This window comes from Hetaerina americana, unplaced genomic scaffold (genome assembly GCF_022747635.1).
Source record: "Hetaerina americana unplaced genomic scaffold, ioHetAmer1.1.p SCAF_1, whole genome shotgun sequence".
Taxonomy (NCBI): Eukaryota; Metazoa; Arthropoda; class Insecta; order Odonata; family Calopterygidae; genus Hetaerina; species Hetaerina americana.
Window position 1 is genome coordinate 100,124,624 of NW_027286069.1, and position 25,684 is coordinate 100,150,307.

At 39.1% G+C, this 25,684-nt stretch overlaps 1 protein-coding gene across 1 annotated transcript in view; it reads right to left on the reverse strand.

The window, feature by feature from the left end:
* LOC139695306 (cytosolic phospholipase A2-like) overlaps nucleotides 1-25,684 on the reverse strand; it is a 100,236-nt gene that overhangs the window by 22,850 nt on the left and 51,702 nt on the right. The window contains exons 3-5 of the mRNA XM_071594013.1: nucleotides 1,266-1,290; nucleotides 1,084-1,165; nucleotides 303-449 (exon numbers count right to left, since the gene is read on the reverse strand). Coding sequence (XP_071450114.1) covers nucleotides 303-449; nucleotides 1,084-1,165; nucleotides 1,266-1,290 — 254 coding nt within the window. The remainder of the gene's footprint in view (nucleotides 1-302; nucleotides 450-1,083; nucleotides 1,166-1,265; nucleotides 1,291-25,684) is intronic.

Consider the following 25,684-nt stretch of genomic DNA (forward strand, 5'->3'; position numbering starts at 1 on the left):
ATATTCATGTCACATAATAGCAATGAGCTTATTAATAACAATTCCAAATAAAACACACTTTAGTTGAATAATATATTAGAAGGCATATGTAAATATAATGGAGTCAAAAAATTAGTACTAACCATTTGAGGTAAAAATAATTATCAGTATTTAGCATAACACATGGAGTTTGAACCTTCGCATATAAGATAGAGATGATTTATTTTGCTATAATTATGGAAAAAATAATTTGAAATCTTTTTGAGTTAAGCTGATAGGATGAACTATATCCTGGATGACTGAAAAAAACAATATCAACTTACAAAATTCCCGTTTTTCAGTAGGATCAACATAAAACTGGAAACAAACATTCCACTCAGGGTTTGGGCAGTTATTAATGACAGGTGTCCGTTTCCTTCTATTGGGAGTACCTTTTACATGGAGAATCAAATATGGATCTGGTATATCCACTGAAACCATAAAAATAACACAGTGACAGTATAATATGCTACAATTGACTAAATTAATTTATGTGTTTTGCATTTTGACCAATTTAAACTTATTCAAATAAAACTGAGCAGTTTTAAACATATAAAGTAACAAACAACAATTTAAAAATGCCTATGAATACATAATAAAAATAATAAGAACTATTTTTTACAATATAAATCCAGCTCGAATAATTAAAAAGTTTTGAGGGGTGATGAAAACCTTTATTATTAGATATGATGACTTCCTATGGAAATGTGATGCAGAAAATGTTTGATTAAATTTTGGATTATTTTCTAATGAGCTTTATGTTCTCCATTTTAGAGTATACCAATGAATTAAGTTATCAATTAATTAGAAATTAAACATCACATGCTGTATATGTAATCAATGGATTTATTTTTCGAAAGTGAAAACACAGAGAGGAAAAGTAGCAAAGATAATCTCATACATCTCAATTTTGTTTGAACGTACATAACATTGATTTTGGAATAGAAAATGGAGATGGAGTTGCTTTTTCTAGCAAAAATTTCTCATGGCAAATGATATCTCTCTAAACTGAAAATCAATTACTTAAAAATAAAATGAATACCAAATCACTTGAAGAATACTTACACAGGTCTCCCCACCATCCCTTGGTAATATTGCTTCCATTGTAAACCTCAACTCTTAAAATGGCACATTTTTTGTGGCAGACCTTTGAATAATTTAAAGAATAACAAATTATTGTCAAATTATTTTTTAAATGGCTAAGAATATATCAATGAATGAAAAAGTATTTAAGAAATTGGACTAACCTCATAGAGCTGGAAAGGATCAAACCTAAAAAAGTAAAAGAAAACATTAAATTATAGATCAATGAAAGCTATTCAACTAAAAAGTTTTTGAATGATCAAATTTTCCACCATCAAGTGAAAAACATGAATAAATATGAAATTATTCTCAAATGAGATATTGACATAAAGACAAAAGCTATAAAAGGGAATAAGTATGGAGACATGAAGAGGTAACGAAGCCAATGAGAGAATGGAATGGAGAATTGGGTCAAACCAATTTAAAGATTCATCACCAGTAATGAAGATGGTTAACTGTCTTTTCCTTCCCTCCCTTCTAACACTGTCTTTGACATCCCACTAACATTCAATTTTCACCCCTTTCACTTCTTCCATTTTCTACAAACAACTTCCTTGTACCCCCAAATTAATCTTTGTTTCCCAATGTAAATGTAATCCCAAATTACTCCTTTGTTTTCATTTCAATATTAGTTGTTTCCAATTTTATTACTGCCCAAAATAAAAAGAAACAGCCAATCTACCCTTACCTTTTCCCTTTAAGTTTCCTCCGAGTTTTGAAACAGAAAATACTTTGTTCTTCTGCACATATTTTATTATACACGACCTAGGTTTCGACTTACAAAGTCATTGTCAGGTAAAGTGCAGAGGACACACAGCTTTATATAGTAGACAGAGAAGAGGAGGGGGGAGGTGTAAATCTAGGTCGTGTATAATTCTGTCTACCATATAAAGCTGTGTGTCCTCGGTACTTTACCTGATGATGGCTTTGTAAGTCAAAACCTAGGTCGTGTATTAAAAAATATACGTGGAAGAACAGTACAGAACAGAAGTATTCTCTTTTCTGCTATGAATCACTTCCGCAAAGTGATGCCTCAAACCATCCTATTCCTCTGAGTTGTTAAATTAAATGTTTCATATTGCTACACACTACTCAATACTGTCACCAATTTATTCTGTAATCTCTCTCAGAACTCGGCTTATTACACTCTAATAACATATGTCGATATTGAATACATGCTTGATTTTCATTTGCAATTCTTCTTCTAATACCCTTACTTCACTGTCATTCAATTGACTGACCAGAAAAAATGAAGTGTTTCAATTATTCCAGTTGATGTTTCCCCATTTTTCCTACCTTACCTGGCCTCATACTTCTTGGGAGTTTCATTTCATAATTCAATTAGTTTTAATGACTCACTTTCCCCCCATATATCCCACATTAACCTTGTAGTAAACTCATTAAATTTTACAAAACCTTGGTTAATTGATAAACATAAGCATTGCTGGCATAACTATCAGCCCTATTTAGTAACTTATTCTTCATTTCTGATCATAGCATTGAAATGATTGTGAAATGTGTGAAGGTAAAACAAAATCTAGAATTCATTTGTCCAGCCATTATATCACTCATTTTGTCAATACTGTACCCTTTTCTCAACATTATTGGTAAAGTTGCATAAATGATGACTCTGTGATAGATACATATTTGAGTCATTGACCCTCCAGTTGCCACCATTCAAGATTAAATGTGTGTTGATGATCACAGATAATAAGCATCAAAACCAGTGAACTTGGGCATTAAACTCAGGAGAAAGAGATGTGGTGAATTTTGTTAACATAAATTATAAGGGGCAATTTCTGCAGGTTTGTGCATTTTTTTGTAATGGAAGATACTTGCAGGATAAACAAATGAAACTGAAAGCTTACAAAAAGACCACACTATAAAATGTTTTTAAAGTTAGTTGAAAAATTTATAGAATCAAATTATTCCAAATAACCTGTAAAAAGATGATGTTATTAATTTCAAAGGAACACCTTCATAAATGTATGCAATATAATAATATAATGTAATGAATGCAATATAAATGATTCATGTCTGGAAACTTCTCTCAGCATCAGCAAACTGAATGATATCATTACTCAGGTGTGCATTTACAACATAAATTGGGATTATCACTGCATTTATGCTCTTGAATACATATCCCTAATGATGAATAAAGGAGTGTCTTTAGTTTTAAGTGGCCCAACTGGATTCTCGATTTATATTTAGACATTTAACGAACACCACTGTGTGTTTAAAGTGAGGTTATACTCCAAGTAGTGATCAATGAGCTCATATTTTTCAGGTTGGTTAGGCACCGACACTAATAATTGCAGGGTTTCATTGGCCGGGTGGAAAATACACGAACAAGCTTGTCTTAGGCATCAGGCTCTCTTATTCGGAGTATCATGTGACCAAAAGTTAATTATAGGAAGAGAACGAAACTCATCAAACCCTTCTTTTATATGGAAAGTAGAACAATTGCTAATCGGCCAAATTAACCAGTAAGAACAGGGCCATGTACAGACAGCAGGAGGGTTGATGGGGCTGAAAATGAAAGTGAAGTTGTTCGACAGATAGGGTGGGCGGTTTGCAGGAAATTGCTTTTCCGCCAGACCGGCGTCGGCGCCAACGGGCTGCAAGGGAAGATTCTCAACTCCTTCCTAATCCCCCCCCCCGAAGAAAAAGGGAAGAGTTTATCGACTTCTCCATCGTTTAAATGCCCCTCGACGTGTTCGAGTGACAAGAAATGGAGGAACCCCAAACTCTCAAGGAAACTCGGCCTGGTTTGCCGCGGCGAGTCGTATAATCAGTTGATTTGGCATAGGCATAAATGCATATAATTACCTATTGGGCAATAAGGTTTCAGTTTTAACTATAAATAAGTAATTCATACATGTATTTATTTAGAATTTGCTAAAAACGTCGACTTAGGGAAAGAGCTAGCTTTTGAAATGAAGCATGTAATCAGTAGTAATATTTTCAATTTATCCATCACAACGGAGTCATTCCGAAATCAATTAATAATAAGCACTATCTCACAGTAGTCGTACATGAACGCGTCCAGCTAATTTTTGCGAGGTACAAGGAATGGGAACTGGATCTCGATTAGAATTCCTCTGACATTTGATTATAGGCAACGATCAGTGACGTAGTAATATCGAATAAAAAGAAAAAAATCTCGTAATATTTCACGTGCACACACGCCTATGATTTTTACTCTTGAAAATGCCGTTTCCTTGGAATTGGTAACGAGGAAAGATGTAAATGCAAGTTTGAACGGATTGGTCCTTTTTCAGCTTTTAGTCAATTCAAAAGACACGAATTTAGCAAAGGGCTCAAAGTATAAGAATTGTTTTCAACGAAGTTATTGAAATACTCCAGACGCAGGCAACCTCGGAACCCAACACAACAAGAAATTATCGAAATTTTCGTACAAAAACTGAAATCCAAGTTTTCAAATTTCTGTCAGTTACATTGATAAGGACGGAGAATGGAACAAATTACAATAAAAAATACAACGAAGAGAAATCATTACGAATAATGAAAGATTACTTCGTTAAAGAATTATTGTAATTAAAAATAACCCAACGGATTCCCTCTCAACTTAAACTGTAACTGCGAGCTTTCAATTGAACCGAACACAACAGCGCATCCTTAGAAAATGTGGGCGAAGGCGATTTACAGCGGCCTAACCGCCGGTTAAATTACAACAATTATTACAAACTTCCTCAATAGCGGTTTATACGGGAGCATTTGTACTCACAACATGATGGAACTGTAAGCCTTCGGTCACTTGGAGACGAGCGCCAGAAACTTGTCGCCACTTCAAGCAAATTAAGCCGTTGGGAAATTGAGGGGAGGACCTAAGGATCTTTAATTTGCTCACATACACGCAGCGGCCTTATTTATGACGTCTGAAACCACTGAGACGGATGCCAAGGATGCTTGCATTTCCATATCTAGCGAGCATTTAGTTATTGTCTACGCCAAACATACATGATGCTCTATGGTCCCCAAACCTTGTTCACTTCGCTAAACGCCATTTCAAGAGACACTGTGGCATGTTCCAAGAATAGCGTGAGTTTTATCGATATTAAATGAGTAAATATAAATTCAGCAGTGTTGCACGGTATCCACGCATTTGGTTTCCGTGTTCTCAGTAATCCGTGGATGCACATTTCCGCATTCGTTGCTGTGTCTTCTTTATTGCTGTATCATATCCATTACCGTGTCGTTTTTGTCTCATCTCGCGCGTCATACTATATACCAATCAAACTCTATAGAAGACGCAAAGGAAAAACCACTTGCCCGCTACCCACGTTCGTTGTCGCGTCCCATTTCTTACCGCGCCTTGCTCGTTGATGCCAGTGGACTTCATTAATCCTGTCTTGATGTATTTCAATGCCCTAGGATGCTTTTAAAGTACCGATTAAACTATAGCACAGGTATGCATGTATCTTTACAAGAAAAACGATTTATGAATAGGGTTCACAGCTCTCCGCGGTTTCGGGCATCTGCGGTAGCTCTAGGGACAATTATTATTTACCTAGACTGTTGGTAATGGCAATCAAGGAGGACTTCTCGGCCCTTGAAGTCGTCGTTCAAAGCTCCTTCGAACGCAACTTAAAAGCTCCACTTAACCTTGTCTGCAGCGGCAACTATGAAAACTTTTACCTAGCCACCTTCAGGGAATCCGATTTTGATTTGGTGACAAATGCCAAGCTTATCGGGGGATATACATCTAACTATCTTTTGGACGATATATATCTAATACAATCCCGAATTGACATTTTAATTAGATTGTCATTTGATGTATATCGTCTCGAATACTTCCAGAATTCGTATAAAATAATAATTTTGTAATAATATCACACTAGATTCACTAATCTTTTATGCTCATTTTGTTTTTTCAAATGAGCTCAATAAATTTATTAATTTTATTTTGGCTTTCATTAGACTAGGATAGGTATAAATTCAATCGTAGATTATTCTCATGACAAAAGAAATGTTGTGTATTTGATACATTATCAACGCCACACATATAAATGTAAAGGAGCGAGGCGAATATTTTTCTAATGTAATAACACTTCCCGAATACCACTGTGGTAAATACCTGCTCTGAAAATCAATAAAATAAATAGATGCTAAAAATTAGGCAATTCAGAAATATTTTTGCCATTTTAAATTTTCATTTTATACCTATCTATTTTTTCGTTTAAGCTATTTTATTTAATATTTAAGGATGAAAAAGACATACTCTCCAAACAAATAATACGTAGAACAGTACAAATAATACTTGATCATATGCGTTTCGAGATTCACATTTCTTTAAATACTGATCACACAAGACGAACACGGCTTATCTTTACTGCCAGTGTCTTATTTTGAAGGGCTGTCGAGTTCGCTGATTTTCTCTTAACCGGGGATATTCCTCCTTAAACATTAACAAGGGCCGGTGAGAGGTTTTCTTCCGGAAATTCTTCCAGTCCTTTTTACCAGTTCCGGAACCCAGATTTAGAAGCTGAAAGGGAGACCTAAGGAAATTTCGAACTTTTTTCCCCGAAATCTTGAATTTCACAAAACACAAGAGGTGAGGTGGTTGTTAGGAAATAACAATGGAACGCTATGGTGAAACACTCTACATCCAGACCGCTCTGTTAACTAAAAAATATTTCGAATGGTCATTTCACCCTGAACTAATTTGTAATATGATAGCAAGAGAGTGTTCTGAATTGTGGTAGTGTCTCTCGTGCCGTGGACAAGGGAGTGTCCATATACGAGGGTAGGCTGAAAACTAATGCACACATGCTTGTAGACCACAAACAAAATGACCTTCATAAGCATTCCTGGTGGCATGTGGAAGTAACATTCCCCCTCAACATGAATGCGCAGGTTTGAGGCCGTTTCATTCATCCCGTGTATTTCGAGAAGCGGAAGTATGGAGACGAGTTCTAGTGCTATGTCAACGCGAGTTAAACAGCGAGCTGTTATCGAATTTTTAAATGCTTAAAAAGTGACTCCTACTGCGGTTCATCGTCGTTTAAAGGCTGTCTATGGTGATGAACCTTTTGATAGGTCTATTGTAAATCGATGGGTAGTAAAATTTCGTGGCTGCGAACTTGGAAAAGTCATAATTGTTGATTAAACACACAGCGGACGTCCGATCACTGCCACAGACGATAAATATCGCAAACCCGTCGAAGATTTGATTAAAAATGATCGGCGAATTAATCTAAAGCGTATCGCAAACTACATTGGAATATCCAAGGAAGAAGTTTGTCGAGTTAAAGGCAGCCTGGCGCCAATAATCTTGCAACATGACAACGCTAGTCCACACGCCTCGCGCGCAACTGGAGAGGCTCTGCGAAATCTGAAATTTGAACCGATTTCACACCCTCCTTATTCCCCCGATTTTTTTCATCAACTCAAGAGACACCTCAAGGGTAATGATTATACCTCGGACGATAAGGTGAAGGCAGCTGTGAAGTTCTGGATTCGAGAAAAGATGAAAGAGTTTTTCAGTGACGGAATGAAAAAACTTGTTACACGTTGGAAGAAATGTGTTAGCCTTCACGGTAACTAACTATTTTGAAAAATAAATATATGATTTTGAAACATAATAATTATAATTCAATGTATTTTTCGCCCGATCTTGCTATTTTTTTTTGTTCACGCTCTCCAAGCATGTGAGCATTACTTTTCGGCCTACCCTCGTATAAAATCAAACGCAAGGAGGGAGATAAGAGTCGATTGGAGGAGAGAGGATATCACTAATTCTGAATTCAAACGAAGAATGCCAACCTTTTTGTAAAAAACGCGAAATTTACTACAACGAAGCATATTCCATCCTTCCGCAGGCACAAGTTCAGATATTCAATTCGCCAGTAGATAATATTGATACAAATTTGAAAAATTGGAGGTAGATCAAGGGATGTGATGCACATTATTAATACAGGTTGATAGACATTTCTTACGTGACATGAATGAAGACTGAAAAATGTGAAACATAAAACGAAAACCTCTAAAAACCTTTACCATCAAATGCTGAAGGGTAACAACGCGCTTTCGATTGAAATTACATCCGCATTTAAATTGAGTTGGGACAGAAGCCGTGGGTTTGCTTAACGGGGTTATACAAAATCGGATCAACAATTGGAATACGGGAAATGTTTTACAAGGATAAACAACGGGTCTCTTTTCTCAATTCTCATACGGTAGTGCCATCGAGTATCAGCCAATCATCGAACTAGGACCATCACGACTTAATCATAAAAGCACTCGTATATTTTTCAGAAGTGGGGTGTCCGTGCGCCCTCAGGTTCCGATTATGAACTTAAGTTAAGTCTGCACACTTGGCAATCTCAAAATATTAACTGAGAGGAATTAGAAAATCACGTCGATTTCACCAAACTTGCAACACGATCGGTTAAATCACATATGTGACATCTTCAGGTACCTCGGGTGCTTGCCGAGAATTATTGGCATGCATTGGCATTAGATTAATTATTCAAATGCAATTACCTACACGGCTATGTAATTTTCTGGACATGAATCTTCTTGGGAGGCCAAATGTGGAGCAGATAAAGAAACTGCTCACCCACTTTAACCCTAGTGTATGAATTCCACACGGCGTGAGACAATGGCAGCGAAGTGAGCGCTAGGTTCACTGGGAGATGTAGGATGATGAATGGGGAGAGATTCAGGTATTGGAGCGCGGCGATTGTTGGCCAAATACATATTCATCATTTAATTTCACGCCCGACTGAACAATACTCTCAGGGCAGTTGGTCACAGATATTACTCTTATATTTGAAAGTGAGGAAACAATATGAGTTCGCTAAACAAATACTTTACCATACCCTTAATTAAACAATATTTCACAAAAAATTCCCCGATTGCATTTTCTCATTTTACAAAACAGAAGTAATAGCAGGTAATATATTAAGTTTCTACATGATAAATATTATACTCAATCATATCCAATCGATTGGAGTTCTTCTGTTCCCCAAACTCCGCGATAAAATCTTGAGATTTCTGTTATCAGGTTATTTTTTTACGGTAAATGACAATCACGATGATTATTACACATCCATTCTTCCCGCACTTTAAGCCTTTCTTTAATAATCAGATTACGATTAGATAGACTCTTCGAATCCCTGAAAAATTTAGTTTGAAATCGAAGACAGACCACACGAGTAACAATTACACATTCAAACGACTGAAATGTCAATTTTAACTAAAACAGAAATATCGATAAATTGGGCAGAAAACAAGATTCAAAACAATAACGCACCATCAATTGGTTATTGATATAAAAAAACCCGCCATTTCTCCAAAAGCAACATTTGGGAGAAAGAATATGCTTTTGTAAGATCATGAAGAAATGCAGTGGAGTACACGGCTGCAGGCTGGGCGGCGTGTACTTTTTTCACCACGGGACTGCAGTAGTCAGTAATGCCTCTAAAGTGAAAAATGTAAGGGATCGGGTTGATGAAGTGGCTGGTTGCTATCCAACGTCGAGAGCACGGGTTCGTATCCCGGAAGTGGCAGAATTTTTCAGAGGTATCCTAATTCCTACTTGAAAGTACTATGTGGAGAGCACTTCCAAGTGTAGCACGATGTTCGTTGTGTGGGACGAGGAATTTCGGACCCCCTGGCGTCTTTCGTTAGGAGTTGGCTACTGCCTAATTCGGATTTCTCTTTATCTTTGTCCAATTCCGTTAACATACTACCGCTACGGAATTACCCATCTATTCCTAATGGTAAAAAATACCTTAACTCTAAGTCGGCCTTATGATGAATAATACTAAAATCACCGTAAATATCTGGCCCAAAAATATTGCATCAGCGCCAAAATCAAAATTATAATCGTGCTTAATATTAGCTATGGCCGTCGCTACCCATTCAATATACGTTATTTTGTTTTCAGTTTCGACTTGAAGTCCTAGACAAAAAGTATATTTGTTTTTGTTGCAAATCTAGACGCAAATTTTCCTTCATTACTCCAGAAACATGGACGGGGTGGGTATTGCAGGTAACTTCCCACGTTTAGGGTTTGGCTACGGATCCCCGTTGTGGTGAACTCTAATTCGTATTCTGGACCCGATATAATCGGATGCCGTGATAATTTATCTCACAAATCGACAGCTAAACCAGGGCGAACACCTCGTAGAATTTCATCGAGCGTATAACCAATGCCGACATCGGATCTCTCTCCCTTCTTCGGATCTCTAGGTACACCAAGTTAACCTTTTCCCCTAATGTAGAAATCGCTTAACTTTTCATTGTTCCTTTCTCCTTTTCTTTCTGTTTCTTCAAACTTGTCACTGAAGTTCCGAGATTTGGAGGCCAAGGATCTTTCAGGATAGCGAACGGAAAATTGACACTGAATTCACTGAAAATTAACGGGTTAATTCACCCAGGTTAACGGGTTGCGGTCACGGCGGCTGCTCATAAATAGTTTTGGGTCCCCGTGGTTCTTCGCGTCGGACGTGACACGATGCTCTCGACAAACCACGCGACGACCATCAAAATGCAGTAATTTATGGGAAAGCAATTACCTGGAATATTGCTTCTCCGGCGGAGACTTCGGTTTGCTTCTTTCGCCACTCATGCTTGTCGCACTACTGCCCGGCTCTCTTGTCAAATATCAACGACACTCGAGCAAACGAGTTCCCTTTCCACTTGAAGGTTAGCGAGAAATCTCACGATTATCAACGCGTCGATAACATATCGCGTCTTTACTCGTATTTATGTAATTTTAGGTAATCATAAGAGTTTATGGGAAGTTTCGCTCTGCTGCCCGTTCTTAGCCCGTACGAAGATTTCATTCGCGAACTTGAAATCCTTATACAATATGAATGATAAAAACTATTCACTCCTTAGGGGAACGGGAATACCAGGCAAAAGCACTCGAGATTCCAATGGTATCTGGGTGTCCGCGTTATTCGTGATCCAGTGAAGGTCATGATGACGTGGCGCTAAAATCATCAGTCAATCGTTAATGAGATTTGTGACGTTTATGAGAATTTTTACGAGTGCTTAAGAGCGTTACGGCGAACACTGCCTCCTGAAACATAATAGTGTGACAACACCTCGTATATCTCCAAATTCCTTACCCAATTTTAATAAATACCCTCGCCCTTTTTACCCTCAACCAATCAATTCTGGAACCAGCGATTATCAATACATCCAACGAGTGGAATAATAGGCGTGAAGGGTTTCAATCAGTCGGCCCAATGTACGTCTACAATAGACGATACTCCTTTGAATTTAAGGTTTAAAAATTAGTTTTTGATTGTTGGAAGCTAATTACAGCGGCGTTTGGTGCTTCTAAACTTGATATGTCTTTAAAATATTAGCCAGTCCCTTCTCTAAACTCAGCAATACTAAAATCTCCTATGAGTCCAAATGAAAAGATTTTATAATCTCGACTTTATTGAGGAGTCGCAAAATTGAGGCGGTCCTCCGCAATGGGTCTACGTCGGATCTACAGTGGATTCATACGAAAAAAATCATAGAGTTTATTCTCTCAGGGTAAATTGAATCACCATAAAACTCTTTGTGGTATTTTTTTAATAGATTTTCAAAAACCAATTAGCAGTACGATTTTAAAGCCTTTTTAAGCAGTATCACTCCTCAGCAATAAAACCGTTATTTTCGGCGATTATAACGCTGACTTTGTAAAAAATCGCGGAAAGTAACCATCTCGGGTTCCCCCGTACCTCGATACTTCGATTGCACCTCGCTGCAGTAATGCAATGATATAAATTAAATATCGTTCCTTCACGTGTCATACGAGCAACCTTATATCTTAAATGTGCCGACGATCTCGGAAAAGTCGCCGGATTCAGGCAGTTATTACCAGACCCCATCTTTTATGTCGGCATCAGATCAACGTTTCCCATCAGGTCCGAATTCCAGCTATTATAACCAAACTGATTATGTTTAGAGATTATTGAAATTTCGACTTGGATGTATTTCAGTCAGATTTAGATGATGGTGATTCATCCAAGAAATAAGGCTGGGACAATGTTTAGACGATATAAAGGCCCTGATCTAGTATAAAAATATAACGAACTACGAAAAAAATACTTCCTAGACAAAAATGTGGGCACATTTTAGAGATATTTTATGAAAAAATTATAAAATCACCATCTATGGGGAAAACAATATGAAAAATGGATATAAGAGGTACGGGAAATTTTAAAATAGCAATGTCTAAGGGGATATTAAAAAAATTCTTCCTTTTTAATGCAACTCCATCGGCCATGAGTCCTACTCCATTACGCAACTACGTTTTCTTCCATGTTATGCGACAATGTGTAATTAATGCTTCCATGAAAATTACTTCAATGGTCACTCAAATAGTCTTTGTCGCCCAATTTTAAGAGACCACAATTTCAATATTAATACCTAGTTTTATGAATATATTCGACACGTTCCCTCCACACCTATCACTATCCAGGAATTTCGGAAGACTGTTTTAATTCACCTAATAATAAAACGCTAAAAGAAAGCCGAACCTTCTTTCTACAGACTAGCTGATATTCAATTCTCTCGCACCAAAATATTTGAACCGAAGTTTTTCAACAATAGAATAATTACGCAAGAAAGTAGCCATCTGGCTTTCGGATCGGCTACAGTTTCCAATCAGCACTCTTTGGATCATTTCAATGTCCTTCGTCACTGTAACACTTATAGAATATACGCAAAATGCTGTCAACATTTAGGTATCATACCTGAAGAAATGTAGTCAAACAACTTTTTCGGAAAGACTACATGTATTTAGTTGCCATTTTACTTTATTCATACCTTTTGATTAAATATGATTTATTATAGAAATATTTCATTTTAACTTAGAATAAGGCATGGACAAGTTCTAGCGGTATACGGTAATACGTGGTGGTATTCGGCTGAGAGACTTCGTGAGAAGGACAAAAGATTAACTGTATCAACAACCTTTCCATGGATTGGAAGGAAATGAAAAGGAGACGGAACATCAGCGAGGCGTTACCGATATATGATGCCCTCTTCCGTGACAATGAAGTCTCGTTATCTTGTAAAATGTGCTATATTAATAATCAAGTGAGATTAGAAGACATTGCCGAGGAAATACAACCGAGAACACAGGAAGCGGCCGATAAGACCATTCAGGGGAGACAATAGTTTCGTAGGAGTCCAGATGGTGCAGTGGCTAACTTTGTGGAGAGCACTTTGAGTGAGTACGACGTCCGTCGGGTGGGACGTTAAACTGCGGACCCCTTGCGCCTTTCGACAAAAGTAGGCTAATGCCGACGCCGGATTTCTCTCCACCCTACCTCCTTTCCCAAACATCCCTAATGGCGCAAATGACCTTAGCTGTCGGTCGCCTCCCGTAAAAACTACTACTACTACCACCATGGTTTCGGGAGGAAAGCCGTTTTATCGGCCGGTGTACTAAATATAGTGCAGTTAACATTGTCACATACCCTATTGAAATTGCAATTCAAGAAGCCAAGACATCGCGAAAGCTAATTTTCAGCAAGTTTACAACTACAATAAACTCCATGGAGAGTGAGAAAAAATCTAATAAGAGCGAGTAACGGCCAGCCATCGACGAATTTACGAGTGTCCATCAAGGACCAAGGAGGTATTTTGTGATAGCAGTCACTCTGGTACAGAATGATCTAAAAAACACCTTTATCCAGATTAGATTTATTATTATTATTAGATTAACCATTTATTAGATTTCAATAGTCAAATTGTTACTGAAGAGGACGGGTCTCAATGAGAAACATCAAAATTACCATGATAAAATTAAATGGAACAATAATTCTGAAAGACGGGCAGGTCAATTCCACATCTGAGTAAGCATCTCCCGAAGAATATTTTTTTACGCTCGTCTCTTTTATATGGCATACTACCTTGATCAAAAAGTTCCCGGAATTTATTCAGAAAATTAAAAATACAAGTTTATTCATCTAAATCTATATTGTCCCCTTCAAGGTAATCCCCATCGACTGCAACACACTTATGCCAGCGCTTGATCCAATCCTCGAAACATTTTTTATATTCGGTTTTCGGTATGTCAATCAGTGCTTCCTGCGATTTTTCCATTACTTCCTCTCGGCTGCTAAAACGCGTTCCCCGTAATGGTTTTTTAACTCGATTGAACAGAAAGAAGTCACAGGGAGCCAAATCAGGTGAATTCGGTGGCTGTTGGATGGTATTTGTTGCATTTTTCGTCAAAAAATTACGAATAGTGATAGCACTGTGCGACGGTGCGTTATCATGGTGCAAAATCCACGAGTTTTCTGCCCACATTTCTGGTCTCTTTCGGCGAATTGCTTCACGCAAACGTCTCATAACGCCCAAATAATACTCTTTGTTTACTGTCTGGCCTTCTGGCAAAAATTCATGATGCACTACACCGTTGTAATCCATGAAAACCGTCAGCATTGCCTTCTTTTTTGACTGAAAACGACGTGGTTTTTTTGGTCTCGGCTCATTTGGTGAACGCCATTCACTTGCCTGATGTCTGGATTGCGTGTCGTACTCATAAACCCACGTCTCGTCTCCAGTAATGATCCTTTTGATGAATGTGGGATCGGATTCAGCCTCGCAAATCATGTCTTTTGCGACGTCAACACGGTCTCTTTTTTGCATGAAATTGAGGTATTTTGGAACCAACTTTGCTGCTACACGACGGAAACCCAAATCATTAACCACAATGTCTTGGGCGGATCCATAGGCAATGTTCAAGTCCTCCGCTATTTCTCTGATGGTTAATTTGCGGTTATTGACCAACATTTCTTTTACTTTATCAATTTTTTCACCGACTTTCGATGCAGATGGTCTGACACTGCGTTCATCATCTTCGATTGACTCACGACCACTTCTGAACCGCTCGTGCCACTGGTAAACGACCGTTTTTTTAGAGAATCGTTGCCGAAACACTTTTCCAACATTTCCAACGTCCGTGCGCCACTAAATCCGTTTTTTACGCAAAATTTAATACAAGTTCGTTGTTGCAAATTTAAATCCATTTCTGAAATTGTAAAAAATCGCCAACACACACAGAGATAGATGTACTCTTGGCTACGTAACTTTTGCAAATGTCAAGTTATGACACTAAGATTTAAAGGGAATATCAACAACAGATGTACCAATTTAACAAAAAAAACAGAACTCAAATCGGAACGATGGGAGCGCCACACGGTGGTTATTCCGGGAACGTTTTGATCAAGGTAGTATTTTTTTAAAATGCTTATTCACTGACAATGTGAAACAGACAGGAAACGGAACGTATACATTTTCCATTAGGGAAGATCAAATCTGATCATGAATAATTTATTGTCGACTGTTTTAAAATATAAATTATAAATCCTCAAACTCAGTCAAACAAACAGAACAGAACGTTTTGCAGCGTGGAAGAATTACAGACAAACTCTGGATAGTAAAATAACCTCAGTCCCTTCATTCCTTCGGCTCTTTAATGGTCGTTTTTCAATTTTTTTCATATAGCTACAGAAAAACATCAACAATGGTAAAATATAAATTTTAGTTTATTATTCCAATGGTTGTTGGGAATTGAAAATTGGATGGTCCCGATGGAGTGGTTTCTTCACGGTGAAATTTCCACGCAATAATCAATTAGTAATCTGACCTCGAAGTAATTCGATAATCACAAGCGAGAGCTTCAAAACTCTGAATGGAAATAATGACTGCCATATTACAATCCAGCATAATCAGACGGCCGCTCGTAAATGCAGGGGAGGGTTCGCCACGCATTCTAGAGCAAATTTAGCATAAAAATGTTTACTTTCCCCGTTGGCCGAAGAGAAAAAACACGAAGAAGCGGCGAACACACGAAAGAAAACTTTCGCCCGCAGCAAAATTGGTGCGTGGGCGAAAACCATCGTCCTTGGTGTGTGTGTGTGAGTGTGGGGTGGAGGGGGAGACGTTAAAGGCGCAACAGCGGCATCGACCACCCCGTGGGTATTGGCGATGGGGAAAAGAAACTCCTGGGAAGCCTTCTTCAGGAAGGCAGAAAGAATGAGGAATAAAATATGCAAATGACTGGGTGGGGGGGACATAAAGTTCGTCAAGTCACTTGAGGAAAATCCTCGATTCCCTTCAGCATGAAAAGTCGCCTGAGGAAGTTCAGTGATGGACGTTCGACTATTCTTCGGTACAATGTTTTATGAAGTCAAAGTAAATTAATTGTGTAAGAACGTGGTTGAATTACTCCGTATTCACGACGCATCCTTCAGCTCTCTCGGCTGAAAAAAACTGGTGAACGAATGGAAGTGAATCAGGATTTGAAAATGACTGGAGTGAATGACAGGTATCAAATCCCCAGGAGTTACGCAGAGATGAGCGTGATGTAATCACAGGTAGAGGTCTAAACAAAGCTCATACCAGTTGGGTCACACATCACTTACATGTCTAAGAGTAGGAGAGTTAGTCGGATCATCATCCTACTGGGCACTGAATGGATCGACTAGCCCAGTGATCACGGATTAGATTCAAACCTTTGAGCCTTGACGATGGGCGAATTCTCTATTTTCAATACCTCAGTCACATTTCATAAAGCATTAGGGCTATGCGATTCGACGCCAATTTTACGGTATGCCAATTTGAAACTACTCGCCTCATCAGCTCTATAAAAATGATATCTCTAGAGGGTATTTATATCATTATTTCTCAGAATAACTGGTCTCTATCATTATCATGGCTTTCACCGACATAGATATCACTCGAGTCGAGGGTTGGACGAGAAGTAGAATACTGGAGGGCCTATACTTGGGTGCATGAAAATATCGAGAAGATTAAATGGTAAAAGAGGAAAGGGTAGCCTGAGAAAGTAAAGAGTGAGTATGGTTGAGGAGACTTAATACGAGGAATATTTTGAGTCTCAGTGAATGTGACAAGAACGAACAAACATACAACGATACGGCATTGTAGAAGAAATTAGCACAAGGGAGTGAATTTCCAAAAATAACCAATAGTTCGGGTTGTTTGAATTTGTCTATTCGATGAGGGAACGGCTGCGGAGGGTGTCACATTGCAGTAAAATCCTCAAGTCATTACCACTTGACATATCAATGCGATATATAACTCACATTTTAGTTGATACGAGCATATTGCATTACAGCCGAGAACTACTACTCCCTACTTCAAACTTGTAAAAACTAGACTTTTGCATTCGTGTCTGCACAGAGTTCTACAATAAATTTCAATTAGGACCAAATCCCAGGTTCTCCCATGCACAGCGAACGCATTTCGAAAAAAAATTTCGTTACATTAACTCTGGCTCGACCTGTGGAAAAATCGTCTCTGTAAACTTTCAAATGGCCACGGAGAGTGTGATGTTTGCCCGAGTCGGCAAACCTTCGCCTTGCTAACCACCCGGGGGACACGGAGCGAACTTTACCTGCGATGTTTACACTAAATGGACACGGGTCCACCCCGCCTGGCCTTGTCCTTGGGAACTGCCACATAGGTCCTCAGAAGAGACTGGCGCGTCACCGCAACTAGCTATTTTAAAGCCCGCGATCTCCGCACTCCACCCTCGCTGTCCACGTCGTCACTACCGAGAGTGGTGGCCATACCGACTCACTCGGGTACATCGCATTGTATTGTGCAGAGGGAATTTCCTCCCTTAAGTTCTTTGCCTATCGTATTTTTTAAAGGGTTTCCTCAATCGGGTGGTTCAGACTGGCACGAAATCACAATTTCAGCCACGAATTCAGCATATGCAAACTACGAGGGTAGGCTGAAAAAAATGCGCACATGCTTGTAGACCACAAACAAAATGACCTTCATAAGCATTCCTGGTGGCATAAGGAAGTAACATTCCCCCTCAACACCCATACGCGGGTTTGAGGTCGTTACATTCATCCAGTGTATTTTGAGAAGCGGGAATATGGAGACGTGTTCTAGTGCTATGTCAACGCGAGTTAAACAGCGAGCTGTTATCGAATTTTTAAATGCTTAAAAAGTGACTCCTACTGCGGTTCATCGTCGTTTAAAGGCTGTCTATGGTGATGAACCTTTTGATAGGTCTATTGAAAATCGATGGGTAGTAAAATTTCGTGGTTGCGAACTTGGAAAAGTCATAATTGTTGGTTAAACACACAGCGGACGTCCGATCACTGCCACAGACGACAAATATCGCAAACCCGTCGAAGATTTGATTAAAAATTATCGGCGAATTAATCTAAAGCGTACCTCAAACCACATTGGAATATCCAAGGAAGAAGTTTGTCGAGTTAAAGGCAGCCTGGCGCCAATAATCTTGCAACATGACAACGCTAGTCCACACGCCTCGCTGTTAAACAGAGGGCTGCCATCGAATTTTGGCCTTCACCTCATCGTCCGAGATGTAATGATTTCCCTTGAGTTAAGGAAAAAAATAAAAATCGCAAGGCGCAAGATCGGGGAAGTAAGGAGGGTTTTGTTTGTTCTCGTCTGTGATACAGCGTGATACTCATCGTGCACAATTTTACGGTATCCCAATTGTTCAGCAATGAAGCCGACACGTTTCTTGAATATTCCAATGTGGTTTGCGGTACGCTTTAGAGTAATTCGCCGGTCATTTTTAAACGTCCGCTGCGTGTTTAATCAACAGTCATGGCTTTTCCAGGCCCGCAACCACTAAATTTTACCACCCATCCATTTACAATAGACCTATCAACAGTATCGTCACCATAAACAGCCTTTAAATGACGATGAATCTCAGTAGGAGTCACTTTTTCAGCAGTTAAAAATTCGATAACAGCACGCTGTTCAACTCGCGTTGACATAGCACTAGAACTCGTCTCCATACTTCCGCTTCTCAAAACACACTGGATGAATGTAACGACCTCAAACCTACGTATGCGTGTTGAGGGAGAACGTTTCTTCCATATGCCACCAGGAGTGGATCTGAAGGTCATTTTGTTTGTAGTCTACAAGCATGTGTTCATTAGTTTTCAGCCTACCCTCGTAATTATGATCGACGTGAAAGAATATTTCCCTGAACATCAGCCGTTAACACACAATATTAAAATAAATTACAAAAGGTGCCGCCCACTCAGGGATAACTACCAGCGTAGGCGAGATGGAGCGTGGAGGAGAAGTAATTCTTCTCTTATGGATAGCACTCTTCACGGCACGATAGACGGCTTGGCGATATCATTAAATATGCTTATGACGTAATATGCATCGGTCCACCCCTTTCAGTAAAAGGTCTAACATCCTTGCTTCGATATTTAACTCTTTAGAAAGCAGATCCAAAGTTACAGATATTCAATTACAGAAAAATTCGGCTTTTGTAATATTTTAACACAATCCTAAATGGTTACGGATATGAAGTACGTAAATCAGTCCATTATTTATGAGTAAATTAAGATATCATGAAGACATTTTAAAGAAAACATCCAGTTACTTTGAATCAATAAAAGTAAACCATCACGTTCCTGAAAATATATTGAATCGGAACGAACCTCGAAAGAAAATAAAATCTTTCAAGCGAAAGAAAGAACCGCTACGTTTCCCCCCAACGAATTCGATGAAACAACGATTTTCACGGGATAGATTTCAGGCAATGTTTCAGGCAGGCTCTTATTTACACCATACCATTTACATCTCCTAGTATCCATTCCTATAACTTTTTCTTTTTGATTAAACAAGTACTTGAACTTTAAATAGTCTAATCAAAACGTTCCTAAACTGTACGACGTGAGTTCATGAGGAGGCGTGGGATTACCACAAGAGAGGCTCTTAGTATCAGAAGAAATATGAAAAGAAACCATATATTTTTCAGTCTTTTCGCTGCAGTCCTACGTCACCAAACAGTACACAGAATGGGCGCACGTATTTGTCCTTTAGTTTTCCTCATATAATATTTCCTCCGATCACATTCCAATCATATTCGTTGCATCACAAAGAATGCACAATTCTTCGATTAATGATAAAATTTAATCTAGGAAAAAAATTATTTGATTATTTATAATTTTCTTACCCTCCTATAAATAGCTATCACATTTTATCCCCATATACTGTAAAATAAATTTAAATCCCGCCTGATTTTCATAATCCCTCATAACCCGCAATTAAATAATTTTTTCCATTAAATGGGTATGTTTGACATGTACGGGGATATATTTAAGGTTAATAAGGTCGCAGTTGGAGTCGGTGAAATATGTTTCTAAACCAATGGTCGAAGCGAGTAGAATTAAACGGAGAGTAAAAATCCCTAATACTTTCAATTATTACTAATCTCAAATTTATGTATAGAATAAAAGCGATTAAAAAGGTAAAAGGAAACGCCACAAAGCACTGTGCACTTACGGTGAAAAAGAACAGTGTTGAATTTTATTGCTGTATTTTTTTACAGCTCTAGTCAGACTTTGATAGATGGGAGAACGTTAGGCAAGCGATTTAGGGGTACGAAAAGGATAGGCACGTTGGACGGAATGAAGGGAGGAAGAAAGAAATGCGGGCTTGAAGAAGGATCTATTTTAGGTTGCGTCTTGTTAGGCGAGGCTTAGTCTGTTTCCATTCAAAATATACCTTAAATGGTAGACAATCACAATGATGCCAGCTGTAGCGCCAGAGAAAGAACATTAGTCAAATGAGCCGCCAATTAAGATGACGATTCTTCGAGATAGTGGAAAATTGCAAATCCAAGAAAACAGTTTTTGAAAAAAAAGAAGAAAGACCACATAGCCTGAAGAATGAGAAATCCACGGCTAGAAGAATTGGAATTTTGTTTTATTTGCGGGAAAGTAAAAATCTCTATCCAGCACAAAACTAATTCGTAGAAGCAAAAAATACTATCTTTTATTTAATGCCGATCCGAAAACAGTCAGTTTTTGGCCTTTTACATTGGACTATAAACATGAAATAACAACAACGAAAAACAAAGGTGAGATACTGAAATGACAGCAAAAGAGAAAATATATGAGGCGCTACAAGAGATTGGTGAAGATCCAACGGGTGGATCGATCGACTAAGGACTAAGAACGAAGCATATGGAAGACACTGAAAAGAGGATGAGATAAAAACACTCTTTAGACATTCTGGAAATAGCTTGTTTTGGACATTTTTACGAACCTATGAACGAGAAAAAAACATAGGATACTACATACGATTATAATGAACGGATGACACGAAATATAAATAGCAGAAAGAAATGTGAAAACATTTAGCAAGAAGCAAATAGAATAATTAAGTAGGAGACTTTGTTAAACTTTGCCACACAAGTGGATTGGTGAAGCTACATGCTCATAATGATGATGATGAAATCCAACCGAATGGATGTTAACACGTGTTTCTCTTTGGCGCTGGGCTCCATGGGTTTGTCCACGTTGCATCGGTTTCATTCACCCCCGCCGCCTCGGGTGTTTCGACCTAATAAACTGCGAAAGACTAATTTTCCGATTTTTTAAAAGTCGATGTCCCGTCCCAAGGATTTCCGCACCGCATTCGACAACGACGAATCGAGCACGTGCGTAGGTGCACGTAAATAACGACGGAGATAATTGTGATCGTTATGTTTGCCGGTAAATATTGATTTTCAACTTTTCTCTTCTAAAATTTTCCATTTTCTCTCTCTCTCTCTCTCTCTCTCTTGGATTAATGCCGACTCGCGGCCACTCTTTAGCTTCCCCATCTAATCCTAATCCCTACTCATTATCCGCACAGACTATCAACCTAACCTAAATAATGAAAAGAGACAGTTTTCTTCCCCCAGACGATGGCGGCTCCTAGGCTTTGTAGGATGGAGCGGTCACTCCCAGGGGTTCGCCCGCCAAGTTTTGTCTTCGCTCACCGGGTTAGTTTTTCTATCCTTTATTTCTTCCTTTTTTCTACTATCTTTCTCCTCCATGTCTTCTCTTTCCTTCCCAGAACGTGGTCGTATTTATCTCCGAACTCTGTCAATTTCTTCACAATTACGATTACTGGAGCCATTGAAGAGCAATTTCCTCAAACGTTGGGACTACGCCCGCCCCGCTCCGCACCCCACACCAGCGGCCAGACGGCGTCGAATAGGGAGGGGATGGTATCAAAGAGTTTAGTGACGTGCTAAAGCGTGAAGGCAGGGGGTATGAGTGACGTGAAGGGAAGGAGATCGTAGTTCACGGAAGGAGGACGGAGGGGACGGGACGGGAGGATGAGAAAACACCAAAGATTACATTTCCCACTTCCGAAATACTAAAACCGCAAAATGTGGAGATAAGCTCACTCGGCCGCCGCGGAGAAGGAGGTCTTATCTTCGGTCCGGAATTCGTGAGCACACAATCCAGCGTTACCTTGGCACCACCACAATTCAGGGGTTACCACGTTTCCATGGGCCGCGGGCAGATCTCGCCATGTGATCAGTTTAATATGAAGAGGAAAATAAATTTTATTCGATGTCTTCCGTTTTGAGTGTTCTCCGAAGTATTCATTGAAATTATAAGTTCGGCGTAGGATGAGGAATAAGTCAGGAAACCAGTAAATACAGAGGAGCTAAAAATCATTCGATTCCAAATTTTTACAAAACATCTTCGGTATTTAACAAAAAGGCTGGGGCCAAAGTTATCCACGAGGCCTGATTGGTGGACATGATCTGTAAAATGTAAAGGGTATTTCGCACAAATTACTACAATATTAGATTGTAACGATACCTCTAATTAGTCTCTATGGAAACGTCATATACACATGACACATATTCATATATTTGAGAGAGATCGGAAGGTTGGTTTCTATTTCCCGATGACAGAAATCACATAGTATTACACGTTTTTGCGCGTGAAATTCTTGAGGTAGACACAATTATTTTCCCTCCCAAATTCAGTCCCCATGAAGCTCGTGTGACCAGAATCGGTTGGATGATGGGATGGCCAGAATGGGGTTGTCAAAGGCATCAACATGGATTTGAATCCGAGGCCCTACGGAGAGTAGCCTATCGCTCTATCCACTTTACAACACAACGTCATATAAAATGAAAATTTTTATAAGTTATTTTCGTTTCATTCTGTAAGGAAATAGAGCGAGGCCCTAAGTTGCGGTTGGTTTATCTAACACGTCAATCCGAGGATCTGTCGCCCGAGGAACTGGCGACCGGTGACGCGTTGTAAACCTCAGGAATACCCATAATTTCCTTGGCCGTCGCATGAATCACTTGGGGCGAAGGGACTCTCTGTGAATCACTAGGGCAAAGGGGCACTCTTCAAGTCCCCTGGTCGCCCGCGCAGCATGGAGAGATACGCCACAGTTACTGGTCGCCCTCTGACCTACAGCAGGACTTGTGCGATACAAGAGGCAATGTCTTATTTTCTAATTCCTCTTTCCTCAAAGTCTACTTCTAAGCGTTCATTAACTCATGAAATTTGCAAAATGAAAATGGGCAGATTAAAACACCACCAGTGGCAGTAACGAGCAGAAGGCACTTTGCAGTTGATGCAGACATGTTAATGATCAGGAAATGTGAAGCCATGGGCAGATTCAAACGGATGTAACGCCCAGCCCTGAAATTTCTGAACATAAAAAAATATTACATTTTTAACATTACAGAGAGTCACTATGAATAAGGGATGTTGCCTGGTGCATTGATAGAGAAATTTCCAGTCACGTCAAGGACTAGTTACATCTTTTTTCGTGGTTAATATCATATACAAGCACATTTTATGTCCGGATTGCATATGCAATCTATACAATTGATAGCAAAATATCTTTTCAAAATAAATAGTGGCAGTGGCATTAAAAATAATGTTGTTATAATAACCCAAACATTTAATAAATCACGCAAATATTTTTGTAGCTCTATCTGCGAGTTATTCCGACATTCGTGCCAGGAGAAAATCCAATTATTTCTGCGATAATAGCGCAAAGACAGGACCCGATTCATTAGCGCTGACAACAAGCATATAGGGGCTTAAAAACTCGAGCACCTCCGTGCCCTTAAGAAACAGAATCGCACAAAGTGAGGAAAAATAAGAATGACATGGTTTTTTAAAAAGTTTGTAGTAATTTTGTTTATTTTTCTTATCGAGAGGCGGCGTTAAAACGTGTGGTATCGAAGGAATTCGGCAAATATGTACATGAAATATTTATCCAGATGACTACTCTTTTTTGAAGAGGTTCTGACAGGTGAGGACACTTGACAGCCGTACATTTGCGGTCTAATTTAAAAATATTGGACTGCGAGTTTCGAACTAATCGCTTTCCTTCGGATTGGCGTCTAGCTCCACGGGCATTCTGAGTGAATGGGGGTTGGTACGGATGAGGAAGAGATGGGAGAAAATCAAAGAGGGGAGGAGGAGAAGGAGAGATGGAGGGACTGGTAGGCTGGGCAGGGTGGAAGTGACCGAGTTGAAGCCACGCAAAGAAGGCACCTTTGTGTTGAAGAAAGCGTTTTCACGCGACCTCTGGGAATACAATTCATCGCTGCAGGTGGTGGCCGTCGTCATTCTCATGGAAGTAAATATAACTATGTGATATGAGGAGTCAAGGGGTACACCAATGCGTCTTCTTTCGATAACAATTCAAACATAACTCACTACTTTCGCCAAATATCGATCATTTTCCGACGAGCAAATGCACCTGGGAGCGGGCGCAACAAACCTTCTTCGGAGCCTAGACCGACCCACTCCTGCAATTTCGCCCATCGCTCTCTCCATCCACCCCGCCTTACTCCCTGCACCAGTTGACATTTGCCAATTCGTCAGTTTTTGCGATGAATTCCTAGCGCGAGCAATCGGGACTATTGACTCCGATGCTTCCGCTAGTTTGGTACAATGGTGAAACGTTGTCGGGAAGATATCATCGATGACAGCCGCATTCCTTGGTTAAACAGATTTATGCCAAAAGTGATATACGTAAGGACTGTTTTTGAATTAGTTTTTGTAGCACAGAAATGAAGGGAAACTGAAGTGTGCATTGGATTCTCTTCCCTTCCTTGTGCGATCCACTGTGTATTGAACGCAATCTTTCCCCCAAATAAAATTACACGCTTAATCCTCTGTAAAATACAAATTGCTCATTGGGTTAGACTCGAAAAAATGTTCATGATCTTTGATAAGTAGTAGTGTGTTATAATTAATTTTTTCCTTACTTCAATCAACAAGTATGAATGATGTGACGCATTTCAATTAACTATTCCATTCGGGAGATTAAGATGATTACTTTTGCCCAAAAATTTCCATGAGAAGCCTGGCCTTGAAAAGGAGAAGATGTCTAGGATAAGAGAATAGCCATTACTACTATATTAGGTCGAAGTAAAAAAAACAACGAACTGGCGTGTGGTTTCGACAATTATTCGGTAATTATAAGCTACTTTAACTTCTAGTTCTCTCGCGGACATGAACCCATTGCTACTAGCTAAAAATTGAAAAAAAAACGGATAGAATTATGCCGTAAAATTACATAGACGCCCTAGGGCCCTAATGATACGTTTTGGTCGTCGCCAGATACTACCTTGATCAAAAAGTTCCTGGAATAACCACCGTGTGGCGCTCCCATCGTTCCGATTTGAGTTCTGTTTTTTTTTGTTAAATTGGTACATCTGTTGTTGATATTCCCTTTAAATCTTAGTGTCATAACTTGACATTTGCAAAAGTTACGTAGCCAAGAGTACATCTATCTC